This window comes from Melanerpes formicivorus, unplaced genomic scaffold (assembly GCF_026170545.1).
Source record: "Melanerpes formicivorus ecotype bairdi unplaced genomic scaffold, bMelFor1.0.p_v2 SCAF_13, whole genome shotgun sequence".
Classification (NCBI taxonomy): domain Eukaryota; kingdom Metazoa; phylum Chordata; class Aves; order Piciformes; family Picidae; genus Melanerpes; species Melanerpes formicivorus.
The window spans coordinates 19,949,143-19,965,866 of record NW_027142365.1 but is presented as its reverse complement, the minus strand read 5'-3'; the positions used below and the strand labels follow the sequence as shown (position 1 = coordinate 19,965,866).

Below are 16,724 nucleotides of genomic sequence, written 5' to 3'. Positions count from 1 at the left end.
AGGTGGGAAGGGAGAGAGGGAGGGAGATGGGGAAGAGGCAGCCCCATGGACCAAGGTAGTTTGGGGACTGAGCTGTTGGAGAGCAGGGAAGGGGAAAAGGACCTGGGGGTCCTGGTGGATGGGAGGTTGACCATGAGCCAGCAACGTGCTCTGGTGGCCAAGAAGGCCAAGGGACTCCTGGGGGGCATTAGAATGGTTCTGGTTAGTAGGCTGAGAGAGGTTTTCCTCCCCCTCTACTCTGCCCTGCTCAGGCCACATCTGGAATCTTGTGTCCAGCTCTGGGCCCTTCAGCTCAAGAAGGACCTCAGGGAACTGCTTGAGAGAGTCCAGCACAGAGGCACAGAGCTGCTGCAGGCAGTGGAAGATCTTCCTCATGAGGAGAGCCTGAGGGAGCTGAGGGCTCTTAGGCTTGGAGAGGAGGAGCCTGAGGGTGAGCTCCTTGCTGTTGTTCAAGCTGTGCAGGGGGAGTGCCCAGAGGCTGGAGCCAGGCTCTGCTGGGTGCTGCCCAATGCCAGCACCAGGGGCAGTGGTGGAAGCTGAGGCAGAGGAAGTGCCATGGAAACAGGAGGAAGAATTCTGTCACTGTGAGGGTGACAGAGGCCTGGAGCAGGCTGCCCAGGGGGGTTGTGGAGTCTCCTTCTCTGGGGACATTCAAAACTCACCTGGCTGTGTTCCTGTGTGAGCTGCCCTGGGTGCTCCTGCTCTGGCAGGGGGTTGGGCTGGGTGAGCTTTGGAGGTCCCTTCCAGCCCCTCACACTCTGTGATTCAGGTCACCCTCCAACTGCTTTCCAGGATATCGTACATTTGAAACTTAGCCTTGGTAATTGTGTGGGAAGAGGAAAGAGAGAGCAGGAAACCAGGCCCCTTGCCTTTTAGAGCCTGGGGTTGGTGACCCCCTGGGCACTTACAGCAATTTAATTTTGTAACAGTTCCAAGGGGGGGAAAGATTATTTAATACATTATTAATTATTTTCATTATTGTTGTGATGTAATGAATTTAATATTCATAGAATCATAGAATGCTCTGGATTGGAAAGGATCTCCAAAGCTCATCCAGTCCAACTTCCCTGGACTCAGCAGGGACATCCTCCACTGGATCAGGTTGCCAGAGCCCTGTCCAGTCTCACCTGGAATATCTCCAGGGATGGAGCCTCAACCACCTCCCTGGGCAACCTGTGCCAGTGTTTCTAGCAGGGAAGTCATTCTGGTTAGGCTACACCTTGAGTCCTGTGTCCAGTTCTGGGCCCCTCAGGTTAGGAAAGATGTTGAGCTGCTGGAAGGTGTCCAGAGAAGGGCAACAAGGCTGGGGAGGGGTCTGGAGCACAGCCCTGTGAGGAGAGGCTGAGGGAGCTGGGGCTGCTTAGCCTGGAGAAGAGGAGGCTCAGGGGAGACCTTCTTGCTCTCTGCAACTCCCTGAAGGGAGGTTGTAGCCAGGTGGGGGTTGGTCTCTTCTCCCAGGCAGCCAGCACCAGAACAAGAGGACACAGTCTCAAGCTGTGCCAGGGGAGGTTTAGGCTGGACGTGAGGAGAAAGTTCTTCCCTGCAAGAGAGATTGGCCATGGGAATGTACTGCCCAGGGAGGTGGTGGAGTCCCCATCCCTGGAGGTGTTCAAGAGGGGATTGGATGGGGCACTTGGAGCCATGGTTTAGTTGTCAGGAGCTATTAAGCAATGCAACAATCTGCTCAGAGAACCTGCCTGCTGAAAACTGCTCAGTGAGCCAGAGGTGAAACAGAATAGAATAGGATAGAATAGAATAGAATGGGATGGAATGGAATGGAATGGAATGGAATGGAATGGAATGGAATGGAATGGAATGGAATGGAATGGAATGGAATGGGATGGGATGGAATGGGATGGGATGGAATGGGATGGGATGGAATAGAATAGACCATGTTGGATGGGACCTCAAGATCATCGAGTCCAACCTCTCACCCAGCACCACCTAATCAACTAAACCATGGCACCAAACACCCTATCAAGTCTCCTCCTAAACAGCTCCAATGGCTGGCTGGAGCCAGCAGCATCCTGGTCCTTGAGGTCCCTCCCAGCAGTGACAATTCTGTGGCACATTTGCAGGCGCAGCACAGCTACCTGAACTCCGAGGGGAGCAGCAGCAGCTGTTGCAGCTGGAATGCAGCAGACCTCAGGCTCTGAGAAGGGTTTGCTCTGGCTGTGGCCTTTCAGCCTCTCCCTGTCTCTCTCCCTAGGTCTGACTGGCAGGCTGAGCTCTGCTCTCTGGTTTGGACTCAACAGTTTGAACTTCAACAGCGGCTGGCAGTGGGTTGGGGGAGCTCCCTTTCGATACCTGAACTGGCTGCCAGGTAAGGGGCAAGGTCTCAGGTAAACACCTGTGTGATGTGTTTCTATTCTGTGCTTCTGCAGCTGCTGAGCTTGTTTTGATGCTGGAAGGCTCTGGCAGTGACTATCAATGCTGTGAGCCACAGGCTTTGTGCCAGGGCTGCCCACTGGGCTGAAGTTACAGCTGGGAGCCTCGAAATCCACAGCAAAGTTTTCAGAGCTGTGGAATCAGAGTCCTAGGAAGGGCTGGGCTCAGATCAGGTGGTTTAGATCATCCAGTTCCAACCCCCTTACCACAGACAGGGACACCTCCAACCTGACCAGGTTGCTCAAGACCCTGTCCAGGCTGACTTTCAACACTTGCAGGCTTGGACCTGTTCCACTGCCTCATCACCACCATGGGGAAGAATTCCTCCTCATGTCTAGTCTAAATGAATCTTCTCACAGCTCAAAGCCATTGCCCCTTGTCCTGTCACTCCATGCCTCTGTCAAACTCCTTTCTTTAGCTCTCCTGTACCCCCTTCAGGTACTGGAAGGCTGCTCTAAGCTCTCCCTGGAGCCTTATCTTCTCCAGGCTGAACAGCCCCAACTCTCTCAGCCTGTCTTCACAGCAGAGGTGCTCCAGCCTTCAGATCATATCATATCCTTCTTGTGTTGAGGGCTCTTGTGTTGGAGTAGAGGCTGAATCCCCTCCCTGTCCTGCTGGTCACCCAGCTCTGGATGCAGCTGATGTGTTTACACTCTGTGTGTTGTGAATGCAGAACAAACCTGCTGCTGCAGGTGTGCTCACTGCTGAGCTTTTCTGAGCCCAGCCTGCCCAGTCTGTAGTGAGGCCTCTTCTGCTTCTTTCTCTTTGAGAAATTCCTTTACAGTTTGTTTTGCTTATTTCTTAAAGGTGAGGTGTTCATGTGCAGCTGGGATGTGGCTACCTGTGGCAGCCAAGCCTCTCAAGCTGAAGATGCTGAGCTACTCTGCCTTGGAGCATCCTCACACCTGCAGCTGCAGTGCTGAGCTCCCATGCCACTGCTTAAGGGCAGTTCTCTGCCTTCTGTAGCCTGGTGCAGCACAGCAGCTCTTCTCATTTACTGCTGAGAGGGCCTCTTTCAGGAGATCTCTTTGCAGGACCCACACTGCCTTCCACTGCCTGCTCAGGAGGCTTTTGGAGAGTAATTTAAAGTAGATGTCAGAAGTTTTGCTGTGTAAATGCTCTTCTGTACCTTAGAGTCATAGAATTGTTTTGATCAGGAAAGACCTTTAAAGGCTTTGAATCTGACCATTCTCAAACTCTGCCAAGGCTGGGGCTGAGCCATGGCCCTCAGCACCACAGCTCTGCCTCTGGGAAACACCTCCAGGGATGGGCATTCAACCACCTCCCTGGGCAGCCTGTGCCAGGATTTGAGAACCCTTTCAGGGAAGAAGTTTCTTCTAATGTCCAATCTAAACCTCCCCTGGGGCAACTTGAGGCCATTTCCTCTCATCCCATCACTTGTTGCTAAGGAGAAGAGACCAACCCCCACCTGGCTCCAACCTCCTTTCAGGGAGCTGCAGAGAGGAATGTGGTCTCCCCTCAGCCTCCTTCAGACTGAACCCCCCAGGTCCCTCAGCTGCTCCTCCCCAGCCCTGCTCTCCAGACCCTCACCAGCTTCATTGCCCTACCCTGGACACACTCCAGTAGCTCAATGTCCCTCTTGGACTGAGCACCCCCAAAATGAGCTCAGTACTCAAGGTGTGGCCTCACCAGTGCTGTGCCCATGGGGACAGTCACTTCCCTGCTCCTGCTGGCCACACCATTGCTGATCCAGGCCAGGATGCTGGTGGCCTTCTGGACCCCCTGGGCACACACATCTTCAGCTGTCTGTTGACCAACACCTTCTGATCTTTCTCTACTGGCCCCAGCCACTCTTCCAGCCCTCTGCCCCCAGCCAGGAGAGCCGCAGGGAGTTGTTGTGAACCCAGTGCAGGACCTTACAGTAACCCCAGGGCATCACCCAGAGGCTTCCTTGTGTGGATGAGAGCAGGAGCACATTTTAGGAAGACAAAGCTCTTCAGTGGGTAAGCTCTGAGGAGCAACTTGAGCTCCTTTAGCAATAGCTCTGCAGTGGAGTGAGCACAGCAGGCAAACAGATGGCTCTGACTGCAAGCTGCTGTGAAGCTATTTATAGGTCTGTCATCCAAGTGTGGTGCTGAGGACCTGTGTGCAAGGAAGAGGGGGGGGGAACCGAGTGTGAGGTGGAGCCCAAGCACCAGGGGGAAGCTGGGAAGCTGTTCATGGCAAATTGGAGATGACTCTCAGCGTCCTCTAAAGGATTAGTTGGGCTTTAGTGGAACCAAAATGGGTTCCATGTATCTGTAACTCCTTATGGCCTACAAGAAAGCTGGGGAGGGACTTTTGAGGATGTCAGGGAGGGATAGGACTGGGGTGGGATGGAGCAAAACTAGAAGTGGGGAGATTGAGATTGGATGTGAGGAAGAAGTTGTTGCCCAGGAGGGTGGTGAGAGCCTGGCACAGGCTGCCCAGGGAGGTGGTGGAAGCCTCCTGGCTGGAGGTGTTTGCAGCCAGGCTGGCTGTGGCTGTGAGCAACCTGCTGTGGTGTGAGGTGTCCCTGGCCATGGCAGGGGGGTTGGGACTGGCTGAGCCTTGAGGTCCCTTCCAACCCTGACAGTTCTGTGGTTCTATGTCCTTTAATTCCATTCCAAATTAATACTCTTAAGTCCACAGAACATATTTTGTGCCTATGTTGTCTCTTTCATGAGTTCACCTTGCTCAGTGTACCTCCAGCTCATCCCCATCACCCTGGGTGTTGAGGAGCTGTCTCTTCTTCTACTAGTGTAGCTTAAAGGAATCTGGAAGCTTCCCATTCTTCCATCACATCAGCCCTAAACAGATGGCAGAAACCAAAGGTCCCTAAGTCATCAGCAATAACATTGTGCAGGGTGGAACTTGAGTGAGCTAACTGCCAACAGCTGAACTATTTTTGGCATTAAAACAATTCAGGTTTGTTTTTTCTGTGTGTGTGTGTAAGTATCTCTTCTTCTCCTCTGTGGGGAAGACAGGACACAAGTGCAAATGCAAGTCCAGCTGTAGTCTAAAGTCATGAGATCATAGTGATGGCCATGCCCAAAGAGTGATTAGGAATGGAGCTAAGTCTGGCTGGTGTCAGTCACCAGTGGTCTCCCCCAGGGCTCAGCACTGGGACCTGTCCTCTTCAATGTCCTTATCAATGATCTGGGTGAGGGCACTGAGGCTCCCTCAGTGAGTCTGCAGATGACACCAGGCTGGGTGGCTGTGTCCAGCTGCTAGAGGCTAGGGAAGCTTCACAGCAGGACCTGGACAGCTGAGAGCCATGGGCCAAGGCTCACTGGAGGAAGTTCAACAAGGCCAAGGGCCAGGTCCTGCACCTGGGTCACTACAACCCCATGGGGAGCTCCAGACCTGGGGATGTGTGGCTGGAAAGCTGCAGCTGGGAGAGGGACCTGGGGGTGTTGGTTGGCAGTCACTGAGCAGGAGGCAGCAGTGCCCAGGGGCCAAGAAAGCCAAAGGCATCCTGGCCTGGGTCAGAAGCAGGGTGGGCAGCAGGGCCAGGGAGGGGATCATCCCCCTGTGCTCAGCACTGGGGAGGCCACAGCTGGAGTGCTGTGTTCAGCTCTGGGCCCTCCCTGCAGGAAGGACACTGAGGGGCTGGAGCCTGTGCAGAGCAGGGCAGGCAGGCTGGAGAAGGGCCTGGAGCCCCTGGGCTAGAGGAGGGGCTGAGGGAGCTGGGGGTGTTGAGGCTGGAGAAGAGGAGGCTGAGGGAGACCTCCTTGCTCTCTGCAGCTCCCTGCAGGGAGGTTGCAGTGAGGAGGGGACAGCCTCTGCTCCTGGGTGTCAAGGGTCAGGAGCAGAGGCAATGGTCCTCTGCTGTGAGCACAGGCTGAGAGAGCTGGAGGTGTTCAGTGTGGGGAAGAGAAGACTCCAGGGGGACCTCAGAGCTGCCTTCCAGCACCTGAAGGGATCCTACAGGAAGGCTGCAGAGAGACTTTTCCTGAGGGGATCTGAAGCCAGGCCAAGGGGGAATGGTTTGAAGCTGAGGCAGAGCAGGGTTAGACTGGAGCTGAGGAAGAAGTTCTTCAGTAGGAGAGTGGTGAGGCTCTGGAATATCTGCCCAGGGAGGCTGTGGAGGTGTTCAAGGCCAGGTTGGGTGAGGCCTTGAGAAACTGAGTCTGGCTGTGAGGTGTCCCTGCCCATGGCTGGGAGTTGGAGTAGATGACCTCTGAGGTCCTGCCAAACCTTGTGTGACTGGAATGGGAGAGTGGCTGGGGGTGACCATGATGCCTTTACACTTTGTTGAAGGGATTTTGTTGTTTCTTTTCTCCAGGCCATCCTTCTCCAGAGCCTGGCAAAGTCTGTGGTGCACTGAACCCTGGCAAAGGTGCCAAGTGGGAGACTCGGGAGTGCAGCCAGAAGCTTGGCTACGTCTGCAAACGGGGGAACACCACCCTGCACTCCTTCATCATTCCCTCAGGTGGGTTTGGTCCTAACCCTCAAGTGATAGTAATAATAATAATAATAATAATAATAATAATAATAATAATAATAATAATAATAAACCAACAACCAGTTTGGAAGAGACCTTCCAAATCATCGAGTCCAACCCATCAACCAATCCAACACCATCCAATCAACTAACCCATGGCACCAAGCACCCCAGCAAGTCTCCTCCTGAACACCTCCAGGGATGCTGACTCCACCACCTCCCTGGGCAGCACATTCCAATGGCAAATCTCTCTCTCTGTGTAGAATTTCTTCCTAACCTCCAGCCTAAACCTCCCCTGGTACAGCCTGAGACTGTGTCCTCTTGTTCTGGTGCTGGCTGCCTGGGAGAAGAGACCAACCCCCACCTAGCTACAACCTCCCTTCAGGGAGTTGGAGAGAGCAAGAAGGTCTCCCCTGAGTCTCCTCTTCTCCAGGCTAAGCAACCCCAGCTCCCTCAGCCTCTCCTCACAGGGCTGTGCTCCAAACCCCTCACCAACTTTGTTGCCCTTCTCTGGACACCTTCCAGCAGCTCAACCTCCTTCCTAACCTGAGGGGCCCAGAACTGGACACAGGACTCAAGGTGTGGCCTAACCAGTGCAGTGTACAGGGGCAGAATGACCTCCCTGCTCCTGCTGGCCACACTGTTCCTGATGCAGGCCAGGATGCCATTGGCCCTCTTGGCTGCCTGGGCACACTGCAGGCTCATGTTCAGCCTACCATCAACCACTACCCCTTGGTCTCTCTGCCTGGCTGCTCTCAGCCACTCTGACCCCAGCCTGTAGCACTGCCTGGGGTTGTTGTGGCCAATGTGCAGCACCTGGCACTTGGATGTGTTCAATCTCCTGCCCTTGGCCTCTGCCCATCTGTCCAGCCTGTCCAGGTCCCTCTACAGAGCCTCTCTACCCTCCAGTAGATCAACTCCTGCCCCCAGCTTGGTGTCATCAGCAAATTTACTGCTGATGGACTCAGTGCCCTCATCCAGATCATCAGTAAAGATGTTAAAGAGCACAGGGCCCAGCACTGATCCTTGATGGCTAAGGACCTCTCTTCCATCTGCATTTCTGCTGGCTGTTGCTTAGTGCATGTGGCAGAAGCCAGCACAGGGCTCTGCCTCCCAGTTTCACCTGCAGTAATCCTGCTGCAGTGGAGCTGAGTCCTGCCCTGCAGGAATGGTGGAGTTCTCCCTGCAAAACCCCAGCCAAACTGTCAGACTTTGTCCATAAAGCACAAGATAAATGATTGAGAGGTTTAAAAAATGATACAAAATGCCTAAGTGGAGACCAGTGGGGAGTGCTTGGTCAGGGCTCAGCACTGGGACCACCTTTGTCAGCTACATGGGCAGTGGGGTTGTGGCACCCTCAGCAAGTCTGCTGATGGCACCAAGCTGTGTGGGGTGGTTGACATGCAGGAGGGAAGGGATCCATCCAGAGGGACCTGCAGAGGCTGCAGAGCTGGGTCACTTACAGCTTCAGGAGGTTCAACAAAGCCAAATGCTAGGTCCTGAGGGAAATCCCAAGCACAAACCCAGGCTGAGCAGAGAATTACTGGAGAGCAGTGCTGAGGAGAAGGGCTTGGGGATGCTGGGTGAGGAGAAGCTCAGCATGAGCTGGCAAAGTGCACTCAGAGCACAGAAACCAGCCCTGTGCTGGGCTGATCCCCAGCAGCCTGGGCAGCAGCTTGAAGGAAGGGATTCTGCCACTCTGCTCCACTCTGGTGAGATCCCTGGAGTCCTGGGCCCAGTCTCCCTCATTAAAGATTGAAACCAAGGTTCACTGCTGGATTTAATGAGCTTAAAACTTCAGCAGTGAAACCAAGCACACCTCATGCCATAGCTGAGAAGGGCTTCAGGGTCAGGGGGATGGACCCAGGCTCTATTCAGGACTGTCCTATGATAGGATATGGGCCCCTCAGGTCAAGAAGGACCTCAGGGAACTGCTTGAGAGAGTCCAGCACAGAGGCACAGAGCTGCTGCAGGCAGTGGAAGATCTCCCTGGGAGGCCAGGCTGAGGGAGCTGGGGCTTGGAGCTTGGAGCAGAGGAGCCTGAGGGCTGCTCTCATTGCTGGGGATAAAGATGTGCAGGGCTGGAGCCAGGCTCTGCTCAGGGATGGCCAAGGACAGCACAAGGGGCACTGGGGGCAAGCTGGAGCAGAGGAGGTGCCATGGGAACAGGAGGGAAAACTTTGTCCCTGTGAGGGTGCTGGAGCCTGGAGCAGGCTGCCCAGAGAGGTTGTGGAGTCTCCTGCTCTGGAGCCTTTCCATCCCCCCCTGGATGTGTTCTGTGTGCCCTGCCCTGGGTGCTCCTGCACTGGCAGGGGTTGGACTGGATGATCTTTGGAGGTCCCTTCCAGCCCCCAACCTTCTGTGACTCTGGATTCAGTGTGCATTTGAATTATTTCCTCAGGTTGTCCTAGAGCTATTTTGATTTTCCTGAAGTTCTGTTAGTATTTGATTGCTGCTGATAAACAATTAGTTCAATGTCTGTGGGTGAGAGTGAGGAGGGGGCAGCATCTTCTTGGTGGCAAGGAAATGGTTGCAAGCTGCCCCAGGGGAGGTTCAGGCTGGATGCTAGGAAATCTTTCTTGCCTGGAAGGGTTCCCAGGCCTTGGAGTGCTGTGGCCAGGGCAGTGCTGGAGTCCCCATCCCTGGAGGTGTTGAAGCAGTGTGTGGAGCTGGTGCTTAGGGCCATGGTTTGGTGCTGAGCCTGCAGTGCTGGGTGGAGGTTGGACTGGGTGAGCCTGGAGGTCTCTTCCAACAAGAGATATTCTGTGACTCTTGTCTTAGGCTGATCAGTTGGATACTGCTCCAATTTTAGTTTTCACACATCAGTCATAGATTCTTGAAGGTCATAGAATCCCAGAGCTGTCAGGGCTGGAAGGGACCTCAAGGCTCAGCCAGTTCCAACCCCCTGCCATGGCCAGGGACACCTCACACTACAGCAGGTTGCTCACAGCCACATCCAGCCTGGCTGCAAACACCTCCAGGCAGGAGGCTTCCACCACCTCCCTGGGCAACCTGTGCCAGGCTCTCACCACCCTCACCACCCTCCTGGGCAACAACTTCTTCCTCACAGCCAATCTCACTTCTCCCCACTTCTAGTTTGGATCCATCCCCCCCCAGTCCTATCCCTCCCTCACACCCTCAGAAGTCCCTCCCCAGCTTTCTTGGAGCCCCCTGCAGATCCTGGAAGGCCACAAGAAGGTCTCCTGGGAGCCTTCTCCTCTCCAGACTGCACAGCCCCAACTCTCTCAGTCTGTCTCCACAGCAGAGCAGCTCCAGCCCTCTGCTCCTCCTCCTGGCCCTTCTCTGGACACCTTCCAGCACCTCCAGATCCTGCCTGGCACAGAGGCTCCAGAACTGGCCCCAGAGCTGCAGCTGTGGTCTCAGCAGAGTGGAGCAGAGGGGCAGAATCCCCTCCTTGGCCCTGCTGGCCACACTTCTCTTGCTGCAGCCCAGGCTCTGCTTGGCTCTCTGGGCTGCAAATGCTCACTGCTGGCTCCTGCTGAGCTTCTCCTCCCCCAGCACCCCCAAGGCCTTTTCTTCAGGGCTGCTCTCCAGCCAGTCCCTGCCCAGCCTGTATTGGTGCTTGGGATTGCCCTGCCCCAGCTGCAGGACCTTGCCCTTGGTCTTGTTGAACCTCCTGAGGTTGTCCTGGGCCCAGCTCTGCAGCCTGTCCAGGTCCCTCTGGATGGATCCTTCCCTCCATCATCTAGCTCCAAGCCCCCAGTACATACCCCATCAGTTCAGCACTCTGTTATCTTCCTTAGATTCAGTTCCAGGGTTTTTTTGGCATCTATTTGTAATTTCTTTCCTCTGCATTAGGCTTTAACATCTCCCTCCCTGCTCCCTGTTTAGCAGGAGCGTGGAAGAGGAACAGAAATGAGACAAAATGTTTCTGATGTGGAGAAATTGCTGACAAAATGTGGTGAGAGATGAACCAGGGGCTGGCAGGGCTGCACTTCATGAAGTGCTGTCCAGAATGTCTCCTGGGGGGAAGTCATAAAGGAAGAAGTATGTGGTCCTGCCAGGTGTTAAGTGCCCTCAGCTTCCAGGGGTGTAAAGGAAAACTCAGGGCAGATGATATTTTCCTGGCCAGGGCTTCTATGTCAAGAAATAAATTAATCAAATCTTCATACCTCCTATCCTGCATCCACTGCTGGTGTCCCCAGCAGGAGAAGGACACAGAGCTGCTGGAGCTGGTCCAGAGAAGGGCCATGGAGATGATCCAAGGGCTGGAGCAGCTCTGCTGTGAGCAAAGGCTGAGGGAGCTAGGGGTGTGCAGCCTGGAGAAGAGAGGGCTCCAGGGGAACCTCCTAGCTGCCTGCCAGGACCTCAAGGGATCCTGCAGGGAACCTTTCACAGGGGCTTGGAGTGATTGAGTGAGAGGGGTTGGACTGAAGCGTGACTAGAGCAGATTGAGACTGGATACAGTGAGGGTGGTGAGACACAGGAGCAGGCTGCCCAGGGAGGCTGTGGCTGCCTCCTCCCTGGGGGTGTTCAGGGCCAGGCTGGATGAGGCCTTGAGCAAGCTGGGCTGGTGGGAGGTGTCCCTGCCCATGGCAGAGGGGTTGGAACTAGGTCCCTAAGTCCCTTCCAACCTAAAACATTCTGTGAATCGAGGAACCTGCAGGAAGGCTGCAGAGGGAATTTTCCTGAGGGTGTCTGGAGCCAGGCCAAGGGGGAATGGTTTGAAGCTGAGGCAGAGCAGGGTTAGACTGAGGATGAAGTTCTTCAGTAGGAGAGTGGTGAGAGCCTGGCACAGGTTGCCCAGGGAGGTGGTGGAAGCCTCCTGCCTGGAGGTGTTTGCAGCCAGGCTGGATGTGGCTGTGAGCAACCTGCTGTAGTGTGAGGTGTCCCTGGCCATGGCAGGGGGGTTGGAGCTGGCTGAGCCTTGAGGTCCCTTCCAGCCCTGACAGTTCTGTGGTTCTGTGATTTGGTGGTTAACAGGAACCTGCTGCTTTCACCTGCAGAACTTGCTTAGCTTTCAACTTCTTTTCCTAAGGCAAGGCTGGCTCCTGGGTTCATCCCAACCCAACAATGGGAACTGCTCTGAAAGTATTGTTTCAAATGTTTCTGCAAACATTCAATGAGAGGAAATAAATTCTCTTTGTGTGGCTGCTGGGACTGCTGTGTGAGCTCTCTCTTATCAGAGCACAGAGGATGGGTGTGAGATAGAGTGCTCTGAATGCCTCAGCCATGAGGCAGAATTCTACTGGTGCTCTCTGAGACATCCAACAGATCCCAGGAAGCCAAGCTCACAGCCTGCAGAAGTGTTTGCTCTCTATTCACTGAGTCACAGACTGCATTGGGTTGGAAGGGATCCTCAAAGGGTATCTTGTCCAACCCCTCTGCAGGCAACAGGGACAGCTCCAGCTAGAGCAGGGACACAGCCAGGCTGAGCTTGAATGTGTCACAGTCTCACAGTATCACCAAGGTTGGAAGAGACCTCAAAGATCATTGAGTCCAACCTGTCACCACAGACCCACAACTAGACCATGGCACCAAGTGCCACATCCAATCCCCTCTTGAACACCTCCAGGGATGGGGACTCCACCACCTCCCTGGGCAGCACATCCCAATGGCTAACAACTCTCTCAGTGAAGAATTTTCTCTTCAGCTCCAGCATAAACCTCCCCTGGTGCAGCTTGAGACTGTGTCCTCTTGTTCTGGTGCTGGTTGCTAGAGAGCAATGAGGTCCTGGCTACAACCTCCCCTCAGGGAGTTGTAGAGAGCAATGAGGTCTCCCCTGAGTCTCCTCCAGGCTAAACAACCCCAGCTCCCTCAGCCTCTCCTCACAGGGCTGTGCTCAAGGCCTCTCCCCAGCCTTGTTGCCCTTCTCTGGACACCTTCAAGTCTCTCAATGTCCTTCTTAAACTGAGGAGCCCAGAACTGGACACAGGACTCAAGGTGTGGCCTAACCAGTGCTGAGCACAGGGCACGATGACTTCCCTGCTCCTGCTGGCCACACTCTTCCTGATGCAGGCCAGGATGCCATTGGCCTTCTTGGCCCCCTGGGCACACTGCTGGCTCCAGGGGCAAAGCCTCAAGCCCATCCCTGGGCAGCCTGTGCCAGTAATTCACCACTCTCATTGTGAGGAGCTTCCTCCTGTGGCCTGGAGGTTTCAACTTCTAACCATGCACTCAGCTCCTTCTCCCTGTAGGCATTTTCAGCTCTGCTGTTCCTCCTGAAGCACATCCATCATGAGCTGGTCTGTTAAACCTTTCCTGCTGTGACTTTCAGTCTTCAGAACAGAATTCTGCAACTCCTTCACTGTCCCTTTTCCTTCCAGAGACTAATGTCCCTATTAGATGTCCTGATCAATGGATGTCCTATGCTGGTCACTGCTACAGGATAAACAGGGACCCCAAAATATGGAAAGATGCATTAACAGCTTGCAGGAAAGAGGATGGGGACCTGGCCAGCATCCACAACGTGGAGGAGTACAGCTTTGTCCTCTCTCAGCTTGGCTACCGTGAGTACTGTGGTGTTTTCCCCACGCTATGTGCAGAGTCACAGCAGCAAATCAGGAGCTGGCTCTGTGTCTCACCTCTTAAAAAAAGCAGCAAGGAGGTTCTTAAACATCCAAACCAACAACAGCAAAATTCTCCTGATCCTGGGCTGCAGAGGGCTGCTTCTCTCTCCCTTTTATCCAGATTAAAACAGTTGTTCACCTTTTCAGAGCCTGGAAGGACTTGGACCTTTGGTCTGCAAACACAGGTGAGGGGAAGCAACATCTGTTTCTCAGAGGCAGCTGGGGAAGATCTGACTCCTGGCCTGTCCATATTACCCAAGTCAGGCTGCTCCTTCTTGTCTCATAATTTTTAGCCTGCTCCTACAGTTCCTAACCCAGCTCAGAGTGCTGCTGTCCAAGCCAGGGGCTGACAGCTTGGCCAGCAGTTTGCTGTGGGGGACAGTGGCAAAGGCCTTGCTGAGGTCCAGGCAGACCACATCCACCAGGCAGTCACCTGGGCATAGAAAGAGATCAGGTTGGAGAGGCAGGACCTGCCCCTCCTAAATTCATGTTGGCTGGACCTGAGCCCTTGGCCATCCTGCAGGTGCACAGTGATTGCCCCCAGGATAATCTGCTCCATCACTTTCCCTGGCACTGAGGTCAGGCTGCCAGGCCTGGAGTTTCCAGGTTCCTCCATCTGACCCTTGTCCAGCCTGACCTGGAATACCTCCAGCCATGGAGCCTCAACCACCTCCCTGAGCAACCTGTGCTAGTGTTCCAGCAGCCTCCTGGTGCAGAACTTGTTCCTCACATCCAATCTCAATCTGCTCTGCTCTACTTTGAAGCCATTGCCCCTGGTCCTGTCCCTGCAGGCCTTTGCAAACAGTCCCTCTACAGCCTTCCTGTAGCCCCTTCAGGTACTGGCAGGCTGCTCTTAGGTCTCCCTGGAGCCTTCTCTTCTCCAGGCTGAACACCCCTGGCTCCCTCAGCCTGTCCTTGCAGCAGAGCTGCTCCAACCCCCTGAGCATTTTCTTCAGGTCCATGTCCTTCCTGTATTCAGGGCTCCAGAGCTGGTTGCAGTGCTCCAGGTGAGGCCTCACCAGAGCAAAGTAATGTGGCTCAAACTCCTCTCTCCATCTGCTGGCCATGCAATTCTATGACTACAGAAGAGGGCACTTCCTTCTGGACCATACTAAAGGCAGGAGGAAAAGGGGAGGTAGCATTTTATGGAGGTGTTTATCCATAGCTTGTTACAGGAGTTTTGGGCTGGAGAAAAAGGATGAACCTGTCTGTGTTGCACCCTCCTTTAACAAAGAGGCTTTGGGCTGGTTTATACCAGGTTAAAGGCTCTTAGTCCATTGCCACTGCAGTGAGTGCTGTTCCCTGCTGGCTGCACTCTGCCCTCTTCATGGAATCACAGAACCACAGAACTGCCAGGGTTGGAAGGGACCTCAAGGCTCAACCAGTTCCAACCCCCCTGCCATGGCCAGGGACACCTCACACTATAGCAGGTTGCTCACAGCCACATCCAGCCTGGCCTTAACAACTCAAAGGTCTTTTCCAACCTGGTTAATTCTATTTGGAATGGAATGGAATGGAATGGAATGGAATGGAATGGAATGGAGTGGAATGGAGTGGAATGGAATGGAATGGAATGGAATGGAATGGAGTGGAATGGAATGGAATGGAATGGAATGGAATAGAATAGAATAGAATAGAATGGAATGGAATAGAATGGAATGGAATGGAATGGACTGGAATAGCATAGCATAGCATAGAATAGCATAGAATAGAATGGAATAGAATAGAATAGAATGGAATAGAATAGAATAGAATAGAATAGAATCAACCAGGTTGGAAAAGGTCACAAGTGTTGGGATCAAAGGCCACCCTTCCCTCTTGCCTAACAGCTGTGGCACTGCCCAGTTGCCTGCACAACACCCAAGTGTTTCCTGAAGTTCAGAGGGAGCCTCCTGTGCTTCAGCTTGTGCCCACTGCCTCTGGTCCTGTCACTGGGCACCACTGAGAAGAGCTCTGTCACTTCACACTCCCATGTCAGATACTCTTACACATTGAGAAGGTCTCCTGTGAACCTTTTATTCAGCTCTAAACAGTGCCAGGGCTCTCAGCCTTTCCTCATGCAAAAGGTGCTCCAGAATGAACCATGAGGCATTGAGTCAAGATTCCACTACAGACTGACCTTGTGTCCTGGTAGCAGAATAGGATAGAACTGAACAGAACAGAACAGAATAGAATAGAATAGAATAGAATAGAATAGAATAGAATAGAATAGAATAGAATAGAATAGAATTTGATTGAATTGAATTGAATTGAATTGAATTGAATTGAATTGAATTGAATTGGATTGAATTGGATTGAATTGGATAGAATAGAATTAACCAGGTTGGAAAAGACCTTTGAGGTCATCGAGCCCAACCTATCACCCAGCAGCATCTCATCAACTAAACCATGGCACCAAGTGCCTCATCCAGGCTCTTCCTAAACACCTCCAGGGATGGTGACTCCACCACCTCCCTGGGCAGCACATCCCAATTGCCAAATTCTAACTCTATTCTAATTCTAGCCTCTAGGGACTGAGCCAGGAGCCTGAATTTCTCATGCCAGCGTTTCCAGACACCTGAGAATGAATCATTTTCTATTGCAGGAAGGTAGGAGCTGACCTGGCCTGACAGAGCTGTTACCCCCTGTGCTAATGGTTTGTTTCAGAGGCTGCTGAGGAGCTGTGGCTTGGGCTGAACGACCTGAAGGTTCAGATGTACTTCGAGTGGAGCGACAGCACGCCCGTCACCTACACCAAGTGGCTGCGGGGGGAGCCCACCCATGCCAGCAACAGGCAAGAGGACTGTGTTGTTATGAAGGGAAAGGTAAAGGCCTGCAGCTACTGCCTTCATTCCCTCTGCTGCTTTGAGCTTTAACTGGAGTTGAAAAGCTCAAGTGGTAACAGACTGAGATTCCTCCCCCCTCCCTTTCCTGGTAAGGTAAAACAAACGAACCAAGAACCCAGGCACGGGGAAAGGAGAGGGAAATACATGAAAGAAACAGCCTGGGATCTGTTTGGAAGTAAAAGAGGTGGATTTTAAACAAAATATATATGTAGCTATGAGAGGGAGGGTTCACAAAGGTAAGGGGTAAGGATAAATAGGGAAATACATAAAACCCAGCCTGGATGGCCTGGGGTTCATGTCCAGGTGGAGGCCAGGGACAAGTGGAGTCCCTCAGGGATTAGGAAGAGCCTGGATGAGGCACTTGGTGCCATGGTTTAGTTGATTAGATTCTGCTGGGTGATAGGTTGGACTTGGTGATCTCAAAGGTCTTTTCCAACCTGGTTAATTCTATTCTATTCTATTCTATTCTATTCTATTCTATTCTATTCTATTCTATTCTATTCTATTCTATTCTATTCTATTCTATTCCATTCCATTCCATTCCATTCCATTCCA

The 16,724-nt window shown here is 53.2% G+C and overlaps 1 protein-coding gene across 2 annotated transcripts in view; it reads left to right on the top strand.

Moving 5' to 3' along the window:
• Positions 1-16,724, top strand: part of MRC1 (mannose receptor C-type 1) — an 88,750-nt gene that overhangs the window by 18,442 nt on the left and 53,584 nt on the right. The window contains exons 5-8 of one of the 2 annotated variants that reach the window (XM_068146364.1): positions 2,210-2,323; positions 6,656-6,802; positions 13,102-13,284; positions 15,991-16,148. In XM_068146364.1, the coding sequence (XP_068002465.1) occupies positions 2,210-2,323; positions 6,656-6,802; positions 13,102-13,284; positions 15,991-16,148 (602 nt within the window). The remainder of the gene's footprint in view (positions 1-2,209; positions 2,324-6,655; positions 6,803-13,101; positions 13,285-15,990; positions 16,149-16,724) is intronic. The other variant, XM_068146365.1, reaches the window with a different exon arrangement.